We start from the raw sequence: 23,985 nt of genomic DNA, 5'->3' as shown, positions 1-23,985 counted from the left end.
TGTAGAAAAAGTCAAGGGGTCTGAGGAATTGAGATTTTTGGATGTTCAATTTATGTGTTCTCTAAGACAGAGAAATACAGCATCTGTATTCTAGAGTTGTAACCTGTGAGAGTTGTCCGTGTATTGTTCCTTCAGTGTGCCCACTAGAGCTGCCCCACCTACACCCCAGCCAACCATCTGGCCCTGTGACACAGTCACACATCATCATAGAGAGCGGCAGAGCCACAGAGGACACAAACACACACTCACGCATGCGCAAACACACCACGCAGATTCAGACACAAATATCAACAACAACATACTCACACAAACAAACCCTCAATCCACAAATCAACACTCCAGACAAACAGCAGATATCTGATAGCCTGGCTGTTAATACACACATGCACACTAACACATGCACGTGCACACACATACACAACCACCCCTTGGGTGGTGATTTGTCTATGCAGCGTTCTCTGGACAACTCACACTATGTCGTTCAGACAGAAAAGATAAGATGTTCTGTGTAGCTTTAAAACACCTCCTGGACATCATTCAGTTCAGTCGGCATCATAAACACACTGACAGCTGGCCATAACAAGCCAGGCAGGCATCAAATACCAAACAGCAAAATGCTCCTCAGCCTCTTCCAGAGCAATAGCCACTGTCTCTGCACTATCAGGCCACCTGCTCTAGTCTACATAGTGTTATCCTCTGGTTTACATTTAATCCGTGGCGCACGGCTCTGTAATGATGTGTGTCTGTATCAGCGTGGCCGCGCTGCCCTCTTCTCCCAGGGTCATTCTCACAAACAGCTGTTCTCAGGCCAGCTGCTTGGCATGGTGACACGGATGGCTGCAGGCCTCCCAGTGCCATTTGGCACCACATAATTAGATTGGCTCAACATGAGAGGAGGTTTATTCTTCTTTGGTGGTTTAACACTGACTCAGGATCACTGGAAGAATTCACATGCTGTTGGTTCATATCTCCTTCTGCTGAACTTTAATGTCCTTCCATCCAACTGGATGAAAACACAGCTAGTCACCTCTCACTGCCTGCCGGATACATTCAGAACTGTTTCAAAACAGTGGCCTTCAAATCCACACTATATATACAAAAGTATGTGGGCACCCTTTCAAATTAGGGGATTCGGCTATTTCAGCCACACCCATTGCTGACAGGTGTATAAAATTTAGCACACAGCCATGCAATCTCCATAGACAAACATTGGTAGTAGAATGGCCTTACTGAAGAGCTCAGTGACTTTCAACGTGGCACCTTTCCAACAAGTTAGTTAGTCAAATTTCTGCCCTGCTAGAGCTGCCCTGGTCAACTTTAAGTGCTGTCATTGTGAAGTGGAAATGCCTAGGGACAACAATGGCTGAGCCGGGAAGTGGTATGCCACACAAGCTAACAGAACAGGACCACTGAGTGCTGAAGCGCATAGTGCGTAAAAATCGTCTGTTCTGTCCACTCGCTACCAAGTTCCAAACTGTCTGGAAGCAACGTCAGCACAATAATTGTTTCGTCTGGAGCTTCATGAAATGGGTTTCCTGTCACGACTTCCGCCGAAGTCGGTCGCTCTGCTTGTTCGGGCGGCGTTCGGTGGTCAACATCACCGGTCTTCTAGCCATCACCGATCAACCTTTTATTTTCCATTTGTTTTGTCATCCCACACACCTGGTTTCAATTCTATTATTACATGTTGTGTATTTAACCCTCTGTTCCCCCCATGTCCATGTCCTTGTCCGGAATTGTTTATTGTAGTGCTGGTGCACGTTATGCTGGTGTGTAATGGGTTTTTATTTACCCATTGATTTATTTGTTCTGTTTAAGGTGGTTTTGTGCACCGTTGTAAATCAGTTTTTGCTCTCCTGCGCCTGACTTCTCTGCCGCCAGTACGCACCCCCTACATTTCCATGGCCGAGCAGCCACACACAAGCCTACGATCACCATACGCAATGTCAAGCATCGACTGGAGTAGTATAAAGCTCGCTGCTATTGAACTCCGGAACAATGGAAATGCGTTCTCTGGAGTGATGAATCATGCTTCACCATCTGTCAGTCTGACAGACGAATCTGGGTTTTGCGGATGCCAGGAAAACTTTATCTGCCCGAATGCATAACGCCAACTATATAGTTTGGTGGAAGAGGAATAATGGTTTGGGGCTGTTTTCATGGCTCAGGTTCGGCCTAGGCCTCTTTGTTCCAGTGAAGGGAAATCTTAACGCTACAGCATCAAATGACATTCTAGACGATTCTGTGCTTCCAACTTTGTGGCAACAGTTTGGGGAAGGTCCTTTCCTGTTTCAGCATGACAATACCCCCGTGCACAAAACAACAGTTACTTCCGGCGCCGACAGAGATGGCCGCCTCGCTTCGCGTTCCTAGGAAACTATGCAGTTATTTGTTTTTTTACGTGTTATTTCTTACATTAGTACCCCAGGTCATCTTAGGTTTCATTACATACAGTCGAGAAGAACTACTGAATATAAGATCAGCGTCAACTCACCATCAGTACGACCAAGAATATGTTTTTCGCGACGCGGATCCTGTGTTCTGCCTTACAAACAGGACAACGGAGTGGATTCCATGCAGCGACCCAAAAAAACGACTCCAAAAAAGAGGGAAACGAGGCGGTCTTCTGGTCAGACTCCGGAGACGGGCACACCGTACACCACTCCCTAGCATACTTCTTGCCAATGTCCAGTCTCTTGACAACAAGGTTGATGAAATCCGAGCAAGGGTAGCATTCCAGAGGGACATCAGAGACTGCAACGTTCTTTGCTTCACGGAAACATGGCTCACTGGAGAGACGCTATCCGAGGCGGTGCAGCCAACGGGTTTCTCCACGCATCGCGCAGACAGAAACAAACATCTTTCTGGTAAGAAGAGGGGCGGGGGCGTATGCCTTATGGCTAACGTGACATGGTGTGATGAAAGAAACATACAGGAACTCAAATCCTTCTGTTCTGTCATGTACTGTCATGTTGTCTTGTCTCTGTCCTTTCCCTTCACCCTGTCTCCCTCTGCTGGTCGTGTTAGGTTACATTTTCTCCCCCGCTTTCCCCCAGCTGTCCCTTGTCTCCTCTAACTACCCATTCACCCCGTTCCCCACCTGTTCCCTTTTTCCCTCTGATTAGGTCCCTATATCTCTCTCTGTTTCTGCTCCTGTCCTTGTCGGATTCTTGTTTGTTTGTGTCATTCATGCCTGAACCAGACTGCCGTCATGTTTGCTGTAACCTTGTCCTGTCCTGTCGGAATCTGCCGGTCCATCTGAGCCTACCTATGTTTGGTAATTAAAGAAGCTCTGTTTAAGTTGATTCGCTTTTGGGTCCTCATTCACGCACCGTAACAGAAGAATCCGACCAAGAATGGACCCAGCGACTTCGGATCCTCTCCACTCAGCCGTCGAGATCCAGGGAGCGATGCTAGGCAGACACAAGCAGGAATTGTCTGCTGCTCGACATGCCGTTGAGACCCTGGCCACCCAAGTCTCCAACCTCACAGAACAGGTTCACCATCTCCGCCTCGATCCACCGGCCACTTCCAGGGCTTTCGAATCTCCGGAGCCCAGAATCAATAACCCGCCGTGTTACTCTGGGGAGCCCACTGAATGCCGCTCGTTCCTCACCCAGTGTGATATTGTGTTTTCTCTCCAGCCCAACACTTACTCCAGGAGCACTGCTCGTGTCGCCTACGTCATATCTCTCCTTATTGGACGGGCTCGTGAGTGAGGCACGGCAATCTGGGAGGCAAGGGCTGAGTGTACTAACCAGTATCAAGACTTTAAGGAGGAGATGATACGGGTTTTTGATCGATCTGTTTTTGGGGAGGAGGCTTCCAGGGCCCTGTCTTCCCTATGTCAAGGCAATCGATCCATAACAGACTACTCTATTGAGTTTCGCACTCTTGCTGTCTCCAGTGGCTGGAACGAGCCGGCCTTGCTCGCTCGTCTTCTGGAGGGTTTCCGCGCAGAGGTAAAGGATGAGATTCTCTCCCGGGAGGTTCCTTCCAGCGTGGATTCCTTGATTGAACTCGCTATTCGCATTGAGCGACGGGTTGATCTTCGTCACCGAGCTCGTGGAAAGGAGCTCGCGCTCTCCGTCGCCTCCCTCTCCGCATCACTACCATCTTCCTCTGCCGGCTCGGGTGCTGAGCCCATGCAGCTGGGAGGTATCCGCATCTCGACTAAGGAGAGGGAACGGAGAATCACCAACCGCCTCTGTCTCTATTGCGGTGCCGCTGGTCATTTTGTCACTTCATGTCCAGTAAAAGGCCAGAGCTCGTCAGTAAGCGGAGGGCTACTGGTGAGCGCTACTACTCCTGTCTCTCCTTCAAGATCCTGCACTACCTTGTCGGTCCATCTACGCTGGACCGGTTCGTCAGCTTCCTGCAGTGCCTTAATAGACTCTGGGGCGGAGGGCTGTTTTATGGACGAGACCTGGGCTCGGGAACATGACATTCCTCTCAGACAGTTAAAGGAGCCCACGGCCTTGTTCGCCCTGGATGGTAGTCCTCTCCCCAGGATTCAGCGTGAGACGCTACCTTTAACCCTCACTGTTTCTGGTAATCATAGTGAAACCATTTCTTTTTTAATTTTTCGTTCACCTTTTACACCTGTTGTTTTGGGCCATCCCTGGCTAGTTTGTCATAATCCTTCCATTAATTGGTCTAGTAATTCTATCCTCTCCTGGAACGTCTCTTGTCATGTGAAATGTTTAATGTCTGCTATCCCTCCTGTTTCCTCTGTCTCTTCTTCACAGGAGGAGCCTGGTGATTTGACAGGGGTGCCGGAGGAATATCACGATCTGCGCACGGTGTTCAGTCGGTCCAGGGCCACCTCTCTTCCTCCACACCGGTCGTATGATTGTAGTATTGATCTCCTTCCGGGAACCACCCCCCCCCGGGGTAGACTATACTCTCTGTCGGCTCCCGAACGTAAGGCTCTCGAGGATTATTTGTCTGTAGCTCTTGACGCCGGTACCATAGTCCCCTCCTCCTCTCCCGCCGGAGCGGGGTTTTTTTTTGTCAAGAAGAAGGACGGGTCTCTGCGCCCCTGCATAGATTATCGAGGGCTGAATGACATAACAGTGAAGAATCGTTATCCGCTTCCTCTTATGTCTTCAGCCTTCGAGATCCTGCAGGGAGCCAGGTTTTTCACTAAGTTGGACCTTCGTAACGCTTACCATCTCGTGCGCATCAGGGAGGGGGACGAGTGGAAGACGGCGTTTAACACTCCGTTAGGGCACTTTGAATACCGGGTTCTTCCTTTCGGCCTCGCTAACGCTCCAGCTGTCTTTCAGGCATTAGTCAATGATGTCCTGAGAGACATGCTGAACATCTTTGTTTTCGTTTACCTTGACGATATCCTGATTTTTTCACCGTCACTCCAGATTCATGTTCAGCACGTTCGACGTGTCCTCCAGCGCCTTTTAGAGAATTGTCTTTTTGTGAAGGCTGAGAAGTGCACTTTTCATGCCTCCTCCGTCACATTTCTCGGTTCTGTTATTTCCGCTGAAGGCATTAAGATGGATCCCGCTAAGGTCCAAGCTGTCATTGATTGGCCCGTCCCTAAGTCACGCGTCGAGCTGCAGCGCTTTCTCGGCTTCGCGAACTTCTATCGTCGTTTCATCCGTAATTTCGGTCAGGTGGCAGCTCCTCTCACAGCCCTTACTTCTGTCAAGACGTGCTTTAAGTGGTCCGTTTCCGCCCAGGGAGCTTTTGATCTCCTCAAGAATCGTTTTACATCCGCTCCTATCCTTGTTACACCTGACGTCTCTAGACAGTTCGTTGTCGAGGTTGACGCGTCAGAGGTGGGAGTGGGAGCCATCCTTTCTCAGCGCTCCCTCTCTGACGACAAGGTCCACCCATGCGCGTATTTTTCTCATCGCCTGTCGCCGTCGGAACGTAACTATGATGTGGGTAACCGCGAACTGCTCGCCATCCGGTTAGCACTAGGCGAATGGCGACAGTGGTTGGAGGGGGCGACCGTTCCTTTTGTCGTTTGGACTGACCATAGGAACCTTGAGTACATCCGTTCTGCCAAACGACTTAATGCGCGTCAGGCGCGTTGGGCGCTGTTTTTCGCTCGTTTCGAGTTCGTGATTTCTTATCGTCCGGGCTCTAAGAACACCAAGCCTGATGCTTTGTCTCGTCTCTTCAGTTCTTCAGTAGCCTCCACTGACCCCGAGGGGATTCTCCCTGAGGGGCGTGTTGTCGGGTTGACTGTCTGGGGAATTGAGAGGCAGGTAAAGCAAGCACTCACTCAAACTCCGTCGCCGCGCGCTTGTCCTAGGAACCTTCTTTTTGTTCCCGTTCCTACTCGTCTGGCCGTTCTTCAGTGGGCTCACTCTGCCAAGTTAGCCGGCCACCCTGGCGTTCGGGGTACGCTTGCTTCCATTCGCCAGCGTTTCTGGTGGCCCACCCGGGAGCATGACACGCGTCGTTTCGTGGCTGCTTGTTCGGTCTGCTCGCAGACTAAGTCCGGTAACTCTCCTCCTGCCGGCCGTCTCAGGCCGCTTCCTATTCCCTCTCGACCGTGGTCTCACATCGCCTTAGATTTTGTCACCGGACTGCCTTCGTCAGCGGGGAAGACTGTTATTCTTACGGTTGTCGATAGGTTCTCTAAGGCGGCTCATTTCATTCCCCTTGCTAAGCTTCCTTCTGCTAAAGAGACGGCACAAATCATCATCGAGAATGTTTTCAGAATTCATGGCCTTCCGTCAGACGTCGTTTCGGACAGAGGTCCGCAATTCACGTCTCAATTTTGGAGGGAGTTTTGCCGTTTGATTGGGGCTTCCGTCAGTCTCTCTTCCGGCTTTCACCCCCAGTCTAACGGTCAAGCAGAACGGGCCAATCAGACTATTGGTCGCATCTTACGCAGTCTTTCTTTTCGCAACCCTGCGTCTTGGTCAGAACAGCTCCCCTGGGCAGAATACGCCCACAACTCGCTTCCTTCGTCTGCGACCGGGCTATCTCCTTTTCAGAGTAGCCTCGGGTACCAGCCTCCGTTGTTCTCATCTCAGTTCGCCGAGTCCAGCGTCCCCTCCGCTCAGGCTTTTGTCCAACGTTGCGAGCGCACCTGGAAGAGGGTCAGGTCTGCACTTTGCCGTTATAGGGCGCAGACTGTGAGAGCTGCTAATAAGCGTAGAACGAAGAGCCCTAGATATTGTCGCGGTCAGAGAGTTTGGCTCTCCACTCAGAACCTTCCCCTTAAGACGGCTTCTCGCAAGTTGACCCCGCGGTTCATTGGTCCATTCCGTATCTCTCAGGTCATTAATCCTGTCGCAGTGCGACTTCTTCTTCCGCGATATCTTCGTCGCGTCCACCCGGTCTTCCATGTCTCCTGTGTTAAGCCCGTTCTTCGCGCCCCCGCTCGTCTCCCCCCCCCCCCCCATCCTTGTCGAGGGCGCACCTATCTACAGGGTCCGTAAAATCTTGGACATGCGTCCTCGGGGCCGTGGTCATCAGTACCTAGTTGACTGGGAGGGGTACGGTCCTGAGGAGAGGAGTTGGGTTCCCTCTCGGGACGTGCTGGACCGTGCGCTGATTGATGATTTCCTCCGTTGCCGCCAGGTTTCCTCCTCGAGTGCGCCAGGAGGCGCTCGGTGAGTGGGGGGGTACTGTCATGTACTGTCATGTTGTCTTGTCTCTGTCCTTTCCCTTCACCCTGTCTCCCTCTGCTGGTCGTGTTAGGTTACCTTTTCTCCCCCGCTTTCCCCCAGCTGTCCCTTGTCTCCTCTAACTACCCATTCACCCCGTTCCCCACCTGTTCCCTTTTTCCCTCTGATTAGGTCCCTATATCTCTCTCTGTTTCTGCTCCTGTCCTTGTCGGATTCTTGTTTGTTTGTGTCATTCATGCCTGAACCAGACTGCCGTCATGTTTGCTGTAACCTTGTCCTGTCCTGTCGGAATCTGCCGGTCCATCTGAGCCTACCTATGTTTGGTAATTAAAGAAGCTCTGTTTAAGTTGATTCGCTTTTGGGTCCTCATTCACGCACCGTAACATGTTCACCTGATTTAGAATTCCTCACAATCAAATGTAGACCGCATTATCTACCAAGAGAATTCTCTTCGATTATAATCACAGCCGTTTACATCCCCCCCCAAGCAGACACATCGATGGCTCTGAACGAACTTTATTTAACTCTCTGCAAACTGGAAACGATTTATCCGGAGGCTGCATTCATTGTAGCTGGGGATTTTAACAAGACTAATCTGAAAACAAGACTCCCTAAATTTTATCAGCATATCGATTGCGCAACCAGGGGTGGAAAGACCTTGGATCATTGTTACTCTAACTTCCGCGACGCATATAAGGCCCTGCCCCGCCCCCCTTTCGGAAAAGCTGACCACGACTCCATTTTGTTGATCCCTGCCTACAGACAGAAACTAAAACAAGACGCTCCCACGCTGAGGTCCGTCCAACGCTGGTCCGACCAAGCTGACTCCACACTCCAAGACTGCTTCCATCACGTGGACTGGGACATGTTTCGTATTGCGTCAGATAACAATATTGAAGAATACGCTGATTCGGTGTGCGAGTTCATTAGAACGTGCGTTGAAGATGTCATTCCCATAGCAACGATTAAAACATTCCCTAACCAGAAACCGTGGATTGATAGCAGCATTCGTGTGGAACTGAAAGCGCGAACCACTGCTTTTAATCAGGGCAAGGTGTCTGGTAACATGACCGAATACAAACAGTGCAGCTATTCCCTCCGCAAGGCTATCAAACAAGCTAAACGTCAGTACAGAGACAAAGTAGAATCTCAATTCAACGGCTCAGACACAAGAGGCATGTGGCAGGGTCTACAGTCAATCACGGACTACAGGAAGAAATCCAGCCCAGTCACGGACCAGGATGTCTTGCTCCCAGGCAGACTAAATAACATTTTTGCCCGCTTTGAGGACAATACAGTGCCACTGACACGGCCTGCAACGAAAACATGCGGTCTCTCCTTCACTACAGCCGAGGTGAGTAAAACATTTAAATGTGTTAACCCTCGCAAGGCTGCAGGCCCAGACGGCATCCCCAGCCGCGCCCTCAGAGCATGCGCAGACCAGCTGGCCGGTGTGTTTACGGACATATTCAATCAATCCCTATACCAGTCTGCTGTTCCCACATGCTTCAAGAGGGCCACCATTTTTCCTGTTCCCAAGAAAGCTAAGGTAACTGAGCAAAACATCTACCGCCCCGTAGCACTCACATCCGTCATCATGAAGTGCTTTGAGAGACTAGTCAAGGACCATATCACCTCCACCCTACCTGACACCCTAGACCCACTCCAATTTGCTTACCGCCCAAATAGGTCCACAGACGATGCAATCTCAACCACACTGCACACTGCCCTAACCCATCTGGACAAGAGGAATACCTATGTGAGAATGCTGTTCATCGACTACAGCTCGGCATTCAACACCATAGTACCCTCCAAGCTCGTCATCAAGCTCGAGACCCTGGGTCTCGACCCCGCCCTGTGCAACTGGGTACTGGACTTCCTGACGGGCCGCCCCCAGGTGGTGAGGGTAGGCAACAACATCTCCTCCCCGCTGATCCTCAACACTGGGGCCCCACAAGGGTGCGATCTGAGCCCTCTCCTGTACTCCCTGTTTACCCACGACTGCGTGGCCACGCACGCCTCCAACTCAATCATCAAGTTTGCGGACGACACAACAGTGGTAGGCTTGATTACCAACAACGACGAGACGGCCTACAGGGAGGAGGTGAGGGCCCTCGGAGTGTGGTGTCAGGAAAATAACCTCACACTCAACGTCAACAAAACTAAGGAGATGATTGTGGACTTCAGGAAACAGCAGAGGGAACACCCCCCGATCCACATCGATGGAACAGTAGTGGAGAGGGTAGCAAGTTTTGAGTTCCTCGGCATACACATCACAGACAAACTGAATTGGTCCACTCACACAGACAGCATTGTGAAGAAGGCGCAGCAGCGCCTCTTCAACCTCAGGCGGCTGAAGAAATTCAGCTTGTCACCAAAAGCACTCACAAACTTCTACAGATGCACAATCGAGAGCATCCTGTCGGGCTGTATCACCGCCTGGTACGGCAACTGCTCCGCCCTCAACCGTAAGGCTCTCCAGAGGGTAGTGAGGTCTGCACAACGCATCACCGGGGGCAAACTACCTGCCCTCCAGGACACCTACACCACCCGATGTTACAGGAAGGCCATAAAGATCATCAAGGACATCAACCACCCGAGCCACTGCCTGTTCACCCCGCTATCATCCAGAAGGCGAGGTCAGTACAGGTGCATCAAAGCTGGGACCGAGAGACTGAAAAACAGCTTCTATCTCAAGGCCATCAGACTGTTAAACAGCCACCACTAACATTGAGTGGCTGCTGCCAACACACTGACAATGACACTGACTCACTCCAGCCACTTTAATAATGGGAATTGATAGGAAATTATGTAAATATATCACTAGCCACTTTAAACAACGCTACCTTATATAATGTTACTTACCCTACATTATTCATCTCATATGCATACGTATATACTGTACTCTATATCATCGACTGCATCCTTATGTAATACATGTATCACTAGCCACTTTAACTATGCCACTTTGTTTACATACTCATCTCATATGTATATACTGTACTCGATATCATCTACTGTATCTTGCCTATGCTGCTCTGTACCATCACTCATTCATATATCCGTATGTACATATTCTTTATCCCCTTACACTGTGTATAAGACAGTAGTTTTGGAATTGTTAGTTAGATTACTTGTTGGTTATTACTGCATTGTCGGAACTAGAAGCACAAGCATTTCGCTACACTTGCATTAACATCTGCTAACCATGTGTATGTGACAAATAAAATTTGATTTGATTTGATTTGATTTGATATCCATACAGAAATGGTTTGTCGAGATCGGTGTGGAAGAACTTGTCTGGCCTGCACAGAGCCCTGACCTCAACCTCATCGAAGACTTTCAGGATGAATTGGATCACCGACTGCATGCCAGGCCTAATCGCCCAACATCGGTGCCTGACCTCACTAATGCTCTTGTGGCTGAATGGAAGCAAGTCCCCGCAGCAATGTTCCAACATCTAGTGGAAAACCCTTGCTAATGGAGTGTATGTTACTTTTGAAACATGTGTTATAAGTAAATAACATGCAGTATGTTACTCACCCTGATGGATTGTCAACCCCCAGGAAGGCCTGGATGACCAGAGGGAACTCATACTTCACGATATACAGGTAACTGGACATGGCTGTGGGAGGGACACACAAAGACACAGCTTTTAGTAATAGGATCACACACATACACTGTATACATACATGGACACGCACACACTAACACTTATTCACACGCAGTATACACACACAGTATACATACATACAAGCATGCAGGCACGCACACACACACACAGACACATACTCAAACCTTAGTTGTAGTCGCGATCTAGTTACCTATAACTCCAAAAATAGTTATGTTTTTATTTTATATTTATTAACTTATTTTTGGATGTCTTTTGGAATGACCCTACATGGACTATTGTCAACGTCATTCATAGAACCTACTCTATGCTACTGAGTTTGTATGCTAGCTCGCTAGCTAGTTCATGTTCAAGTATTGGCAGTGTTGTTTGGTCAACTTTTCGGCCTGTTCTCTGTGAAGTAGAGTTTTGCAACTCTGAGTCTGAATTGTGCTGCTGTGTATTCAACTCTACCTGCCTGGAGCCTTATTCTGATCGCTGGTTTGTTGACTGTTCCATTCGTCCTCTGTGCCATCTGCTGCTTCTGGATTATTAACTCTGGAATCTATTTTGGATTTCCCTCGCAATATCACTATTGGATCTCCTTCGGCCCGGTGCTCCCGCTTCCCCCTGCTTGCTCGCCAGCTAGCTATAGCTATGGTCTCTCCCCCTGAAGCACCTCTCTCCCTGGCTTTCACTTTATTAACTCAGCCTCCACTCTTTTACCATTGGATGGGCCCCAGCTGTCAATCTGTAAGTCTCTGCTCTCTTTCTACTGGCGTGTTGTTCTTGCTTGCTACTTCTGCCGACAAATGCTGGTTGGCTAGGCTAGCTAATTGGCTAACATTCTTTGATAGCTAACTGGTTAGATGGTGTTATGTAATTCCAAAACTTTAGTTTACTTTAATGTGGCTCAATTCGCTATTAAAGCTGTAAATTAGGCATCTAAGTGTTGATAGCCACTAGTTGACTAATGCAGTGCTAAGAGTAGGCTGGTTTGTAACAGTAAAAGTATTTGCTTGTAGGTTGGCTGAAAATGTCATTGAAACCAGTAGTCATGAGTGCACACAATTTGGTTATACTCGAATTTATACATTTGAAGATATTACTGTCGGAGTTTACGTTATAGGCTGGCTGGCTGGCCGTGTCTTCTTTATGGCATGTTTTCCCTCTGTGTGCCTTGTAGTTACCACGCATGACTGCATTTGTTAGTGACAGAGACATGGTTGTTGAATTCATTCATTTTCAGTCCTGTGGACTTCACCAAGTGAGTTCTTACTGTAGGTGAATGTTATTATTAAAATGAAACTGTTTATGACAATACTTTACATACAGTATATCATAAGGCCTTACTTTGACAGCCAAGTTTTACCCTAACCCAGTGGTGTTAGGAACCTCCTGGTTTACAGGCCACATCAGGCCTGCAAGTCACATTATACTGGCTTACAAAGTGATGTGTAATTCCTTTTAGAATCCAACCAGAGTTAGGACATCCAACAGATTAACATTTTATTCACCCGCAACCTGCATTCACAATGACTGTCAGGGTTAGGAGCATTGATAAAAGAGACTACCTAAACCATTTAAACTGGAACAACCATTTCAGTAACAGGAGCAATACATCGGACTCTCTGATTGGATAAGTTAAGAAAAATGTATGTAATCAATCAATGTACATGAAAAAAGCAGATATTAAAAACAGCAGTAGAGCAGTGGCAGCAGCGTAGCCTAGTGGCTAGAGCGTTGGACTAGTAACAAAAGGTTGCAAGATCGAATCCCAGAGCTGACAAGGTACAAAATCTGTCGTTCTGCCCCTGAACAAGGCAGTTAACACACTGTTCCTAGGCCATCATTGAAAATAAGAATGTGTTCTTAACTGACTTGCCTAATTAAATAAATGTGAAAAAAATAATAAGAAATGCTGGGAAATATGATGGGTCTAGTTTTGATGGGAATGTTATAATTTCCACAGAGTAAAACTTACACAATCACAATCTCACACACAACACTGGTTATGAACACCAACACTGGGGCTCTTTTACACCATTGAGTGTTAATTTCACTCTTAGAGAGTTAGAAATACTGAAGAATCAAGGCTAGGCAACAGTGGCCAATTTGCTGTGTGCCTGGTCTTGCCTGCATCCTCTCATACAGACTCATAATCCCCTCACCTTCCACATATACACATCAGGGAGAGAAAACAGAAGAATAGAGATACAGTATGTAGGCATTAGGAAGAGAAAGGAGCAATGCTAATTGGCCATAGAGCCAGGCTGCTCTCAGGGTATCCATTGGCAAAGACATATCACAGTTTTCAACCCCAAAGGCGCAACATCGCAATACTTCCGGGAAGCAGACTTGACAGACCAAACCGGGTTTGGGGTTTGACAAATCAATGAGAGAAGTGAAAAATTCATCCTGTTATTTTCTCTAATTGGAAAGGCAAACCCTAGATGAAAGTGACAAACTGACACGTTTTCATTTTGACTTTAATTTGGCGGCATGCACATACGCAGTTCGGAGCGACACGACCATTAGACCCGATGACGTGTTTCTGTGCAAGTGCTATGCTAGCTGTGTGTGTGTGTGTGTGTGTGTGTGTGTGTGTGTGTGTGTGTGTGTGTGTGTGTGTGTGTGTGTGTGTGTGTGTACAGTTGAAGTCAGAAGTTTACAAACACTTAGGTTGGAGTCATTAAAACTCGTTTTTCAACCACTCCACAAAGTTCTTGATAACAAACTAGTTTTGGAAAGTCGGTTAGGACATCTACTTTGTGCATGACACAAGTAATTTTTCCAATAATTGTTTACAGACAGATGATTTCACTTAAAATTCACTATATAACAATTCCAGTGGGTCAGAAGTTTACATACACTAAGTTGACTGTGTCTTTAAACAGCTTGGAAAATTCCAGAAAACGATGTCATGGCTTTAGAAGCTTCTGATAGGCTAATTGACATCATCTGAGTCAATTGGAAGTGTACCTGTGGATGCATTTCAAGGCCTACCTTCAAACTCAGTGCTTCTTTGCTTGACATCATGGGAAAATCAGGAGAAATCAGCTAAGAACTCTTGTAGACCTCCACAAGACTGGTTCATACTTGGGAGCAATTTCCAAATGTCTGAAGGTACCACATTCATCTGTACAAACAATAGTACGCAAGTATAAACACCATGGGACCACGCAGCTGTCATACCGCTCAGGAAGGAGATGCATTCTGTCTCCTAGAGATGAATGCACTTTGGTGCAAAAAGTGTAAATCAATCCCAGAACAACAGCAAAGGACCTTGTGAAGATACTGGAGGAAACAGGTACAAAAGTATCTATATCCACAGAAAAACGTGTCTTATATCGACATAACCTGAAAGGCCGCTCAGCAAGGAAGAAGACACTGCTCCAAAACCAGCATAAAAAGCCAGTCTACGGTTTGCAACTGCACAAGGGGACAAAGATCATACTTTTTGGAGAAATGTCCTCTGGTCTGATGAAACAAAAATAGAACTGTTTGGCCATAATGACCATCGTTATGTTTGGAGGAAAAAGGGGGAGGCTTGCAAGCCCGAAGAACACTATCCCAACCATGAAGCACAGGGTGGCAGCATCATGTTGTGGGGGTGCTTTGCTGCAGGAGGGACTGCTGCACTCCACAAAATAGATGGCATCATGAGGATGGAAAATTAAGCAACATCTCAAGACGTCAGTCAGGAAGTTAAAGCTTGGTTGCAAATGGGTCTTCCAAATGGACAATGACTCCAAGCATACTTCCAAAGTTGTGGAAAAATGGCTTAAGGACAACAAAGTCAAGGTATTGGAGTGGCCATCACAAAGCCCTGACCTTAATCCCATAGAAAATGCGTGGGCAGAACTGAAAAAGCATGTGCGAGCAAGGTGGCCTACAAACTTGACCCAGTTAAACCAGCTCTGTCAGGAGGAATGGGCCAATATTCACCCAACTTATTGTGGGAAGCTTGTGGAAGGCTACCCGAAACGTTTGACCCAAGTTAAACAATTTAAAGGCAATGCTACCAAATACTAATTGAGTGTATGTAAACTTCTGACCCCCTGGGAATGTAATGAAAGAAAAAAATGCTGAAATAAATAATTCTCTCTACTATTATTCTCATTCTTAAAATAAAGTGGTGATCCTAACTGACCTAAGACAGGGAATTGTTACTAGGATTAAATGTCAGGAATTGTGAAAAACTGAGTTTCAATGTATTTGGCTAAGGTGTATGTAAACTTCCAACTTCAACTGTATGTATGTGTGTGTGTGTCTGAGCCCTTACCTCCAATGTTTTGCAGTGTGATGGCGATGCCGGCGGCCATCTTGCCTGGCGTTCCAAACGCCCTTTGGCCCAGCTGCTCATACGCCCGGATCCCTAAGTCACAGTCACCAAGCACATTAACATAGAGTACTGTACTGCCGCATAGAGCATGCAGAAAAGCCATGCTATTAAAGCATAGTAGAATGTAGGGCACTCGAGAGGGGGCTTTGAATTCAAAGTGATTAGTGTAATTAAAAACATGCTAAAGAGAAGAGGCAACCTGTAAGGCTGTGGGATTTTATCATGACATTAGTCTTCCTGACATGGCCTGTAGGGGTTGACTGTATGCTCTGTATGGTCTCTAATAATGTTTTGCTCATGGTCTGAAGATTACATACCCACAATGCCAGAGGACTTGAGTAGCAAGTGGATGGAGTAAGATGAGAGGACAGCCACTACCGTCAGGAGCACCCTGCAGAGGAGAGAGGAGAGAGCATCATCATCGCCATCTTCATCATTAACACCATCATTGTCATAATATTCATCATTATCTTCATCATCATCATCCACATCCTTATTGAACTTGATGACCAACCTGCAGTACGTTCTGGTGCAGTATGACAGTAACAGCTGTCTAATCCATGGCAATATAGATGACATTCCTCCATGTAAACCATTGATTCAGCTGGATGTACAGCTGGGTGTTGGGTTATGGGGTCTTGGGTTATGGAGGGCATTCATAATAAGCAACCAACTGACTTAGGTTCACCCAGGGTTAGCCTCATACAGAGCTTCAGCCTAACAAAGCATTATCTACAAATATCTCCCCCATTCCCCCACCACTAGAAATAACCACAAGGACATTAAGGGCGCTATTTAAAGGGGAAAATATTTACAAGATAATGTTGACATTGGCGAGCTGAAGAGAAACCACAGAGTTAACAAAAAGTACAAGATTCTCTGTTCCAAAATCTCCCAAAATACTGCTCCAGACCCCAGCGGCCAACATCTGGTCAAACAGACCAATCTGGACCGACGGAACACAGAAACCTGATCTTTCTGTTCACTTCCCAGAGCATCTCCTCCTCCCCTCCTACTCCAAATTGTTTACTCTCTATCGAAATTCTCTCGAATTGTTACTCTTGGCAACTGGAGTTGAGCTTGCTTCGGAGTGGCCAAGCACGTCTTTCACCTCGACATCAACTCTGCGCCGTTTCACATGGTTCTGTGTCTGGGGCGGCGTGGTGTAAGAATGCAGTACAGGCTGATTTGTGGTGGAGGAGAAGTCAGCCGGTGCAGTGGTGGGAACAGTGGCTCCGACAGGCAGGCAAGCAGATAGACAGACAGACAGACAGACAGACAGACAGACAGACAGACAGGCAGGCAGACAGGCAGGCAGGCAGGCAGGCAGACAGGCAGGCAAGCAGATAGACAGTTAGACAGACAGACAGACAGACAGACAGACAGACAGACAGACAGACAGACAGACAGACAGACAGACAGACAGACAGACAGACAGACACAGACAGACAGACGCTCTGTGTGCTGTTCAGCTCAACTCAACTCTCCCCCACTGCATTCCTGGAAGGGCCAGTGCCAGAGCCCATGCCAGCGCTCGGCTGAGACTTCTGTGTGTTCCAACTATGATCTGAAATGTTAGACCACTACTACGGGTCCAGAAAGCGCCAATGCAAGTCGTGGTATAGCTCTGGCATGTGATGTGTCTGACTGTGGGTGGCGAGGTAGCTATGCAATGCCACCTTATTAATGATATAGCTCTCATGATGAGGTACTACTGCCATGTGTCCTAACCTCACCCCTGTCCTCACTGTAAAACATTCAGTTAATGTATCCTCAGCTAGCACGTAACGTTCTGAGAACCATATGTTTCTTAGAGCTTGGTGAGAGCGTGGTTGTCTTATGGTTATTTTGCATGCAACCTTCCCACAACATTCTGGGAATGATGTGGGATAGTTGCTTGGCTTTGGAACATTCTCAGCACATTTAAGGAACTTGACAAAATAGTTCTCCGGTGGGAAATTCAATACTTCAGCATAACGTTTCCTACAGGTTTCTTCATGGTTCTATTTAAAGTCATGTTCTGAAATTGTTCACAGAACGTTAAGAAACAACGTACTTCTGTGGGAATGTCAATGCATCAGCGTAACATTTCCTACAGGTTTCCCCATGATTCTATTTAAAGTAATGTTCTCAGAACGTTCAGAGGACATTAAGAAACAATGTTGTGCTGCAGGAATGTCAATGTTTTCTGCAAGTTTCTTCATGGTTTTATTTATGAAAACTTTCCATTAAAAAACACAAGAAAACAGTAACGTTCAAAGAGTATAAAAACACTACTGTCTCCGGCTCACCATGCTGGTTTAAGGTTTAATTAGGTCATCAAAGGTCATCAAAATTGTTAAAAGGTTAAAAAAATATATATTTTAAATGTAATATATATATTTTGTGTTAAAATAAAGAAAAGTATAGGGCCTCTCGAGTTGCGCAGCGGTCTAAGGCACTCCATCGCAGTGATTGAGGCGTCCCTAAAAACCCGGGTTTGATCCCAGGCTGCGTTGCGACCAGGAGACACATGAGGCGGCACACAATTGGCCCAGCATCAATCTGGTTAGGGGAGGGTGTGGCCGGCCGGGATGTCCTTCTTCCATCGCACTGTAGCGACTCCTTGTGCCAGGCTAGGTGTATACACACTGACTTCCGGGTTAAGTGAGCAGTGTGTCAAGAAGCAGTGCGTCTTGGCAGGGTCGTGTTTTGGAGGACGCATGGCTCTCGACCTTCGCCTCTCCCGAGTCCGTACGGGAGTTGCAGCGATGGGACAATACCGTAACTACAAATTGGATATCACAAAATTGGGGAGAAAAGGGGGTCTTTTTTAAAACAGGTGCCTAATTTGCATAAAGACATGTGTTGTATTTGCATATATGAATACATTAACGTAAATGGGAGGAACAGGGCTGCAACCACCAAACACTTGCTCTACCTGCACTCACCTGCGTTGTATAGAATCCCTAATGAATTACTGTTGTTATCACAGTCTCTTGTATAATTCAACAAGTGTGTCAATAGCAGGATACCCGTGGATAAAAAATGTACATGCTTGGCTCTAGACTACACCTATCTATACATACGTTACAGTGTTTGTGAGATCGGACATACTATCACTATAATCTGAGTGTAGATTTTTGGAACTGGCTTTCATTTCAGCGCATCTAATTTGTAAACGGTATTAAATTATAACTTTTTTAAATTACACAAAAAATGAACACGCATCAAAATGAAGTTGTCTTTTTTCTCTTTATTGTGATGTAAGTGTCAAGACGGTACGTTAAATCCCTGATGAAGCTTTAGCGTTCTTATAGAGTCAACGGAGAGCCAATGTATCAAATCAAATGTTATTTGTCACGTAAAGAACAGGTGAAGACTGACAGTGAAAAGCTTACTTATGGGCCCTTCCCAACAATGTAGAAAGAAAATATAGAAATTAGAGAAAGGTAATATCACATAATACTTCAATTAATAATAAATACACAATGAGGTAGACATGTACATATAACTAGGAATAAAGGGACTAGGCAACAGGATAGATAAACAGTAGCTGCAGCATATGTGATGAGTCAAGAAAGTTCGGGCAAAAAGGGTTAGTGCAGATAGTGGGTAGCTATTTGGTTTCTGTGCCTTCGGAAAGTATTTACACTCCTTGACATTTTACACAATTAGTTGTGTTACAAAGTGGGATTAAAATTGATTTTAATGTCATGTTTTGTCAACGATCTAAGTGAAAGTGAAAGAAAAATTTGAACATTAGTAAATAAATAAATAAAACTCTAATATATCTTGATTCGATAATATTCAACCCCCTGAGTCAATCGCTGCTGGAACCACCTTTGGCAGCGTTTACAGCTATGAGTCTTTCTGAGTGAGCCTCTAAGAGCTTTCTACACCTGGATTGTGCAACATTTGCCCATTATTCTTTTCAAAATTCTTCAAGCTCTGCCAAATGTTGATCATTGCTAGACAGCCTTTCATGTCTTGCCATAGATTTTCAAGCAGATTTACGTCAAAACTGTAACCCGGCCACTTAAGAACATTCACTGTTTTCTTGGTAAGCAACTCCAGTGTAGATTTGGACTTGTGTTTTAGGTTATTGTCCTGCTGAAAGGTGAATTCATCTCCCAGTGTCGAGTGGAAAGCAGACTGAACCAGGTTTTCCACCAGGATTTTGCCTGTGTTTAGCTCCATCTGCTGTCTCAGCCACTGCCTGTCACCAAGGGAGTACCCCAAGGCTCAATCCTAGGCCCCACGCTCTCAACTTCTCAACTTACATCAACAACATAGCTCAAGCCATAAGAAGCTCTCTCATTCATTTATATGCAGATGATATGCAGTCTTATAATCAGCTGGCCCCTTCCCGGATTTTGTGTTAAACACTCTCCAACAAAGCTTTCTTAGTGTCCAACAAGCTTTGACTGCCCTTAACCTTGTTCTGAACACTTCCAAAAAAGGTCATGTGGTTTGGTAAGAAGAATGCCCCTCCCCACCGGTGTGATTACTACCTCTGAGGGTTTAGAGCTTGAGGTAGTAAACTCATACAAGTACTTGCTGCATGCTAAGGTTCAATCTAGACTTGATTTCTTCTATCGTAATTGCTCCTCTTTTACCCCAGCTGCCAAATTAACCCTGATTCAGATGAACATCCTAGCCATGCTAGACTACGGAGACGTAATTTATAGATCGGCTGTAATGATGTATTGTTGTCTCTACCTTCTTGCCCTTTGTGCTCTTGTCTGTGCCCAATAATGTTTGTACCATGTTTTGTGTTGCTACCATGTTGTGGTGCTGCCATGTTGTGTCGCTACCATTTTGTTGTCATGTTGTGTTGCTACCTTGCTATATTGTTGTCATACGTCTCTCTTTATGTAGTGTTGTGGTGTCTCTCTTGTTGTGATGTGTGTTTTGTCCTATATTTGTATTTATTTTTTATTTTAAATCCCAGCCCCCGTACCTGCAGGAGGCCTTTTGCCTTTTAGTAGGCTGTCATTTTAAATACTTGCCTATTTAAATAAAGGTTAAACAAAATAAAACAATTCTGTTTCTTTGTTATCCCGAAAAACACCCCAGTTCGACGATTACAAAGCATACCCATAACATGATGCAGCTATGCTTGAAAATGTGAGTGGTACTCAGTAATGTGTTGTATTGGATTTGCCCCAAACATAATTTTTTTTTTTATTCAGGATATCAAGTTAATTGCTTTGCCACATTTTTTGCAGTATTACTTTCGTGCCTTGTTGCAAACAGGATGCATGTTTTGGAATATTTTGATTCTGTACAGGATTCCTTCTTTTCACTCTGTCAATTAGTATTGCGGATAACTAAAATGTTGTTGATCCATCCTCAGTTTTCTCCTTTCACAGCCATTAAACACTGTAACAGTTTTAAAGTCGTTTTTTTATACACCATCCAAAGAATATTTAATAACTTCACCATGCTCAAAGGGATATTCCATGTCTGCTTTTACATGCTTTGCCCATCTACCAACAGTCCTTCTTTGTGAGGCATAGGAAAATCTCCTTGGTCTTTGTGATTGAATCTGTGTTTGAAATCCACTGCTATACCGAGGGACCTTACAGATAAATGTATGTGTGGGGTACAGAGATGAGGTAGTCATTAAAAATTATGTTAAACACTATTACTGCACACAGAGTGAGTCCATGCAACTTAGTATGTGACTTATTAAGCACATTTTTACTCCTGAACTTATTTAGGCTTGCTGTAAAAAAGGGGTTGAATACTTACTGACTAAAGACATTTCAGCTTTTCATTTTTTATTAATTTGTAAAAATGCTGAAAAACATAATTCCACTCTGCAATTACGGGGTTTTATGTGTAGGCCTGTGACCAAAAATGTTCTTTATCAATTTTAAATTTAGCCTGTAACAATACAAAATCTGGAAAACATCAAGGGGGTGTGAATACTTTCTGAATGCACTGTAACTATTTAACTAAATATTTAGCAGTCTTATGGCTTGAGGGTAGAAGCTGTTCAGGGTTCCGTTGGTTCCAGATTCGTGCATCGGTACCACTTGCCATGCGGTAGCAGAGTGAACAGCCTATGACTTGGGTGGCTTGTCTTTCACAATTCTGTATATTTGTATCTCATTGAGCACATTTCAGCCATTATCGGGGTGTTTGAAAGGTCATCCCAAACATTTACGTGGTCGTAACATTAATGGGGAAAAACAACCGGCTCAAGCAAAAGGATGAAAGAGTCACGGGAGTAAAATTAAATCAATCCAGCCAGACATATTTAAGTGACAAGTGGATTTTGCGCCCCTCAAACACAGGAAATAGATGGCTGAAAAAGACAGATCCTCAGGTCGATGGGGCATGCGCATTGCTGGTTTAATGGGGTTTGAAATGTGAATGGGATGTGAGTGGGGTGAAAATAAGGGCCAGTGCACAGCCACCTCCCTCCATACAGCCACTGAACACCCTCTTTGTTCAGCTAAAGCTCACATGACACAACAGTCAGGCCCAGAGGTGTTACACACAGTCAGTAGCCCTCTGCCTGCCTCTGCTCCAGACCCTTTCCTTTGAGGAAACACACTACCCAGCTAGCACATAACATTCTGAGAACCATATGTTTCTTAGAGCTTGGTGAGAGCGTGGTTGTCTTATGGTTATTTTACATACAACCTTCCCACAACTTTCTGGGAATTGGGCAGGATAGTTGCTTGGCTTTGAAACATTCACAGCTCATTTAAGGATCTTCTGAATTTGTTCTTGGTATTGCATTGCTTTAACAGAACATTTCCTAAAAGTTCAAACACGGTTACATTTATTATCAATTTTGTTAATGTTCTGCGAGCGTTCTCCAACTGGTTTGACATTAGGAATCAAATAGTTAACATTAAGAAACAACATTCTTCTGTGGGAATTTCAGCATAATGTTTCCTTATGGTTCAAATTAAAGTCATGTTCTCAAATTGTTCCGAGATCGTTAAGAAAACGTTCCATAAAAACCACAAGAAACCTTTAACAACGTTCAGAGAACAATCTAAGAATGTTATTTAAAAACATATACATTCCGTTCTCAGCATCAACAAACCTCTCTCTAAGTGTGTTCAGTTGTGTTGGCCGTGCCCACTAATTGGCCACACCTGATCTTAATAAGTGCTTGCTTCCTCTGAAATGGGGTCTGTTTGAATAGACTAAAATGAACAGCTTTGTATGCGTAAAAAACATTGCATGCTAGCTCTATCCTGGTAGTGCAGTGGACTAATTCCATGGATAAAGAACAGAACATTATAGGTTTGAATATCACTGATGCTGTGTCACAATAAAAAATAAATGTGTTTTGCATGATTAATGCCTAAGGAAATGAATGTCCATGTGTCCTGTTTGTGCTTGGAGTAATAAGAAAAGCTAGCAAAATAAGCTAGCAGTGTTATTTGGTATTTATTAGGGTCCCCATTAGCCGCTGCACAGCTACTCTTCCTGGGGTCCACATACTGAAAGTCTTATTGAAACATTCAGAGAAGGTTTTAAGGAAGTTATTCAAAAACCTTTTAAATAACTTATAATTTCCGTTCTCAGAGTGTTAATATAACCTCCTAGCAAAACTTTAAGGAACCAGAGTAAAACATTCTCAGAACCTCACTGCAACCTAAAAATAAATGTTCCCAGAACATGCAAAATGTTCACTTCTGTTCTCAGAATGTTTAAAAAACGTTCCGTATTACCAGTCAGGAAACGTATGGCTTTGTTCCCACACCAATGTGAAACCAAAAACACATGTTCCAACAACTTCCAAGGAACCAAATGTGCTAGCTGGGTAATCTCCTTACAGCAATCCTACCAGTCAGTCACTGGTCACGTTGGAGGCTATAGGCTACAGGTCCCAGGGCCCACCTGGACCTGCACTCATACACAGGCAAGAATGGTGTCAGATGTGTGGTCTGATGCACCATGCCTTAGAGCAGACTGCAAGCCATACCAGTAGTGGATGACTAGAATGCTTATCAGTGGTCTATGACTCCAATGTACAGAGTAGGTGTTAGGTGAGGTCAAAGGAAAGGGTAAGAGAATACACTGGAGGGATGAGATGTCAAAGGAAAGGGTAAGAGAATACACTGATGAGTTGAGTGTGTTGTTGAGTTTTCCCATTGATTCAGACTGACATAGTACTCTGTCAGAAAAAAATAGAAAGAAGAGGAGAAGGGGCCTCCTGGGTGGCGCAGTGGTCTAAGGCACTGCATCGCAGTGCTAGCTGTGCCACCAGAGACTCTGGCTTCGAGCCCAGGCTCTGTCACAGCAGGCCGCGACCGGGAGGTCCATGGGGCAACGCACAATTGGCCTAGCGTCGTCCGGGTTAGGGAGGGTTTGGCCGGTAGGGATATCCTTGTCTCATCGCACACTAGCGACTCCTGTGGCAGGCCGGGCACAATGCACGCTGACCAGGTCGCTAGGTGTACGGTGTTTCC

General features: G+C 45.7%; 1 protein-coding gene across 3 annotated transcripts in view; it reads right to left on the bottom strand.

Annotated features, from left to right (window-relative positions):
* The window catches only part of LOC110494279 (sodium-coupled neutral amino acid transporter 3), a 74,737-nt gene that overhangs the window by 22,802 nt on the left and 27,950 nt on the right, over positions 1-23,985 (bottom strand). For all 3 annotated transcript variants that reach the window (XM_036950363.1, XM_036950364.1, XM_036950365.1), the window contains 3 exons: positions 15,880-15,953; positions 15,503-15,595; positions 11,151-11,232 (listed from right to left, as the gene is read on the bottom strand). In XM_036950363.1, coding sequence (XP_036806258.1) covers positions 11,151-11,232; positions 15,503-15,595; positions 15,880-15,953 — 249 coding nt within the window. The remainder of the gene's footprint in view (positions 1-11,150; positions 11,233-15,502; positions 15,596-15,879; positions 15,954-23,985) is intronic.

The sequence above is a fragment of the Oncorhynchus mykiss genome, chromosome 17 (assembly GCF_013265735.2).
Source record: "Oncorhynchus mykiss isolate Arlee chromosome 17, USDA_OmykA_1.1, whole genome shotgun sequence".
NCBI classification, from domain to species: domain Eukaryota; kingdom Metazoa; phylum Chordata; class Actinopteri; order Salmoniformes; family Salmonidae; genus Oncorhynchus; species Oncorhynchus mykiss.
Note: the sequence above shows the minus strand (reverse complement) of the source record. Positions and strands in the feature narration are given on the sequence as shown.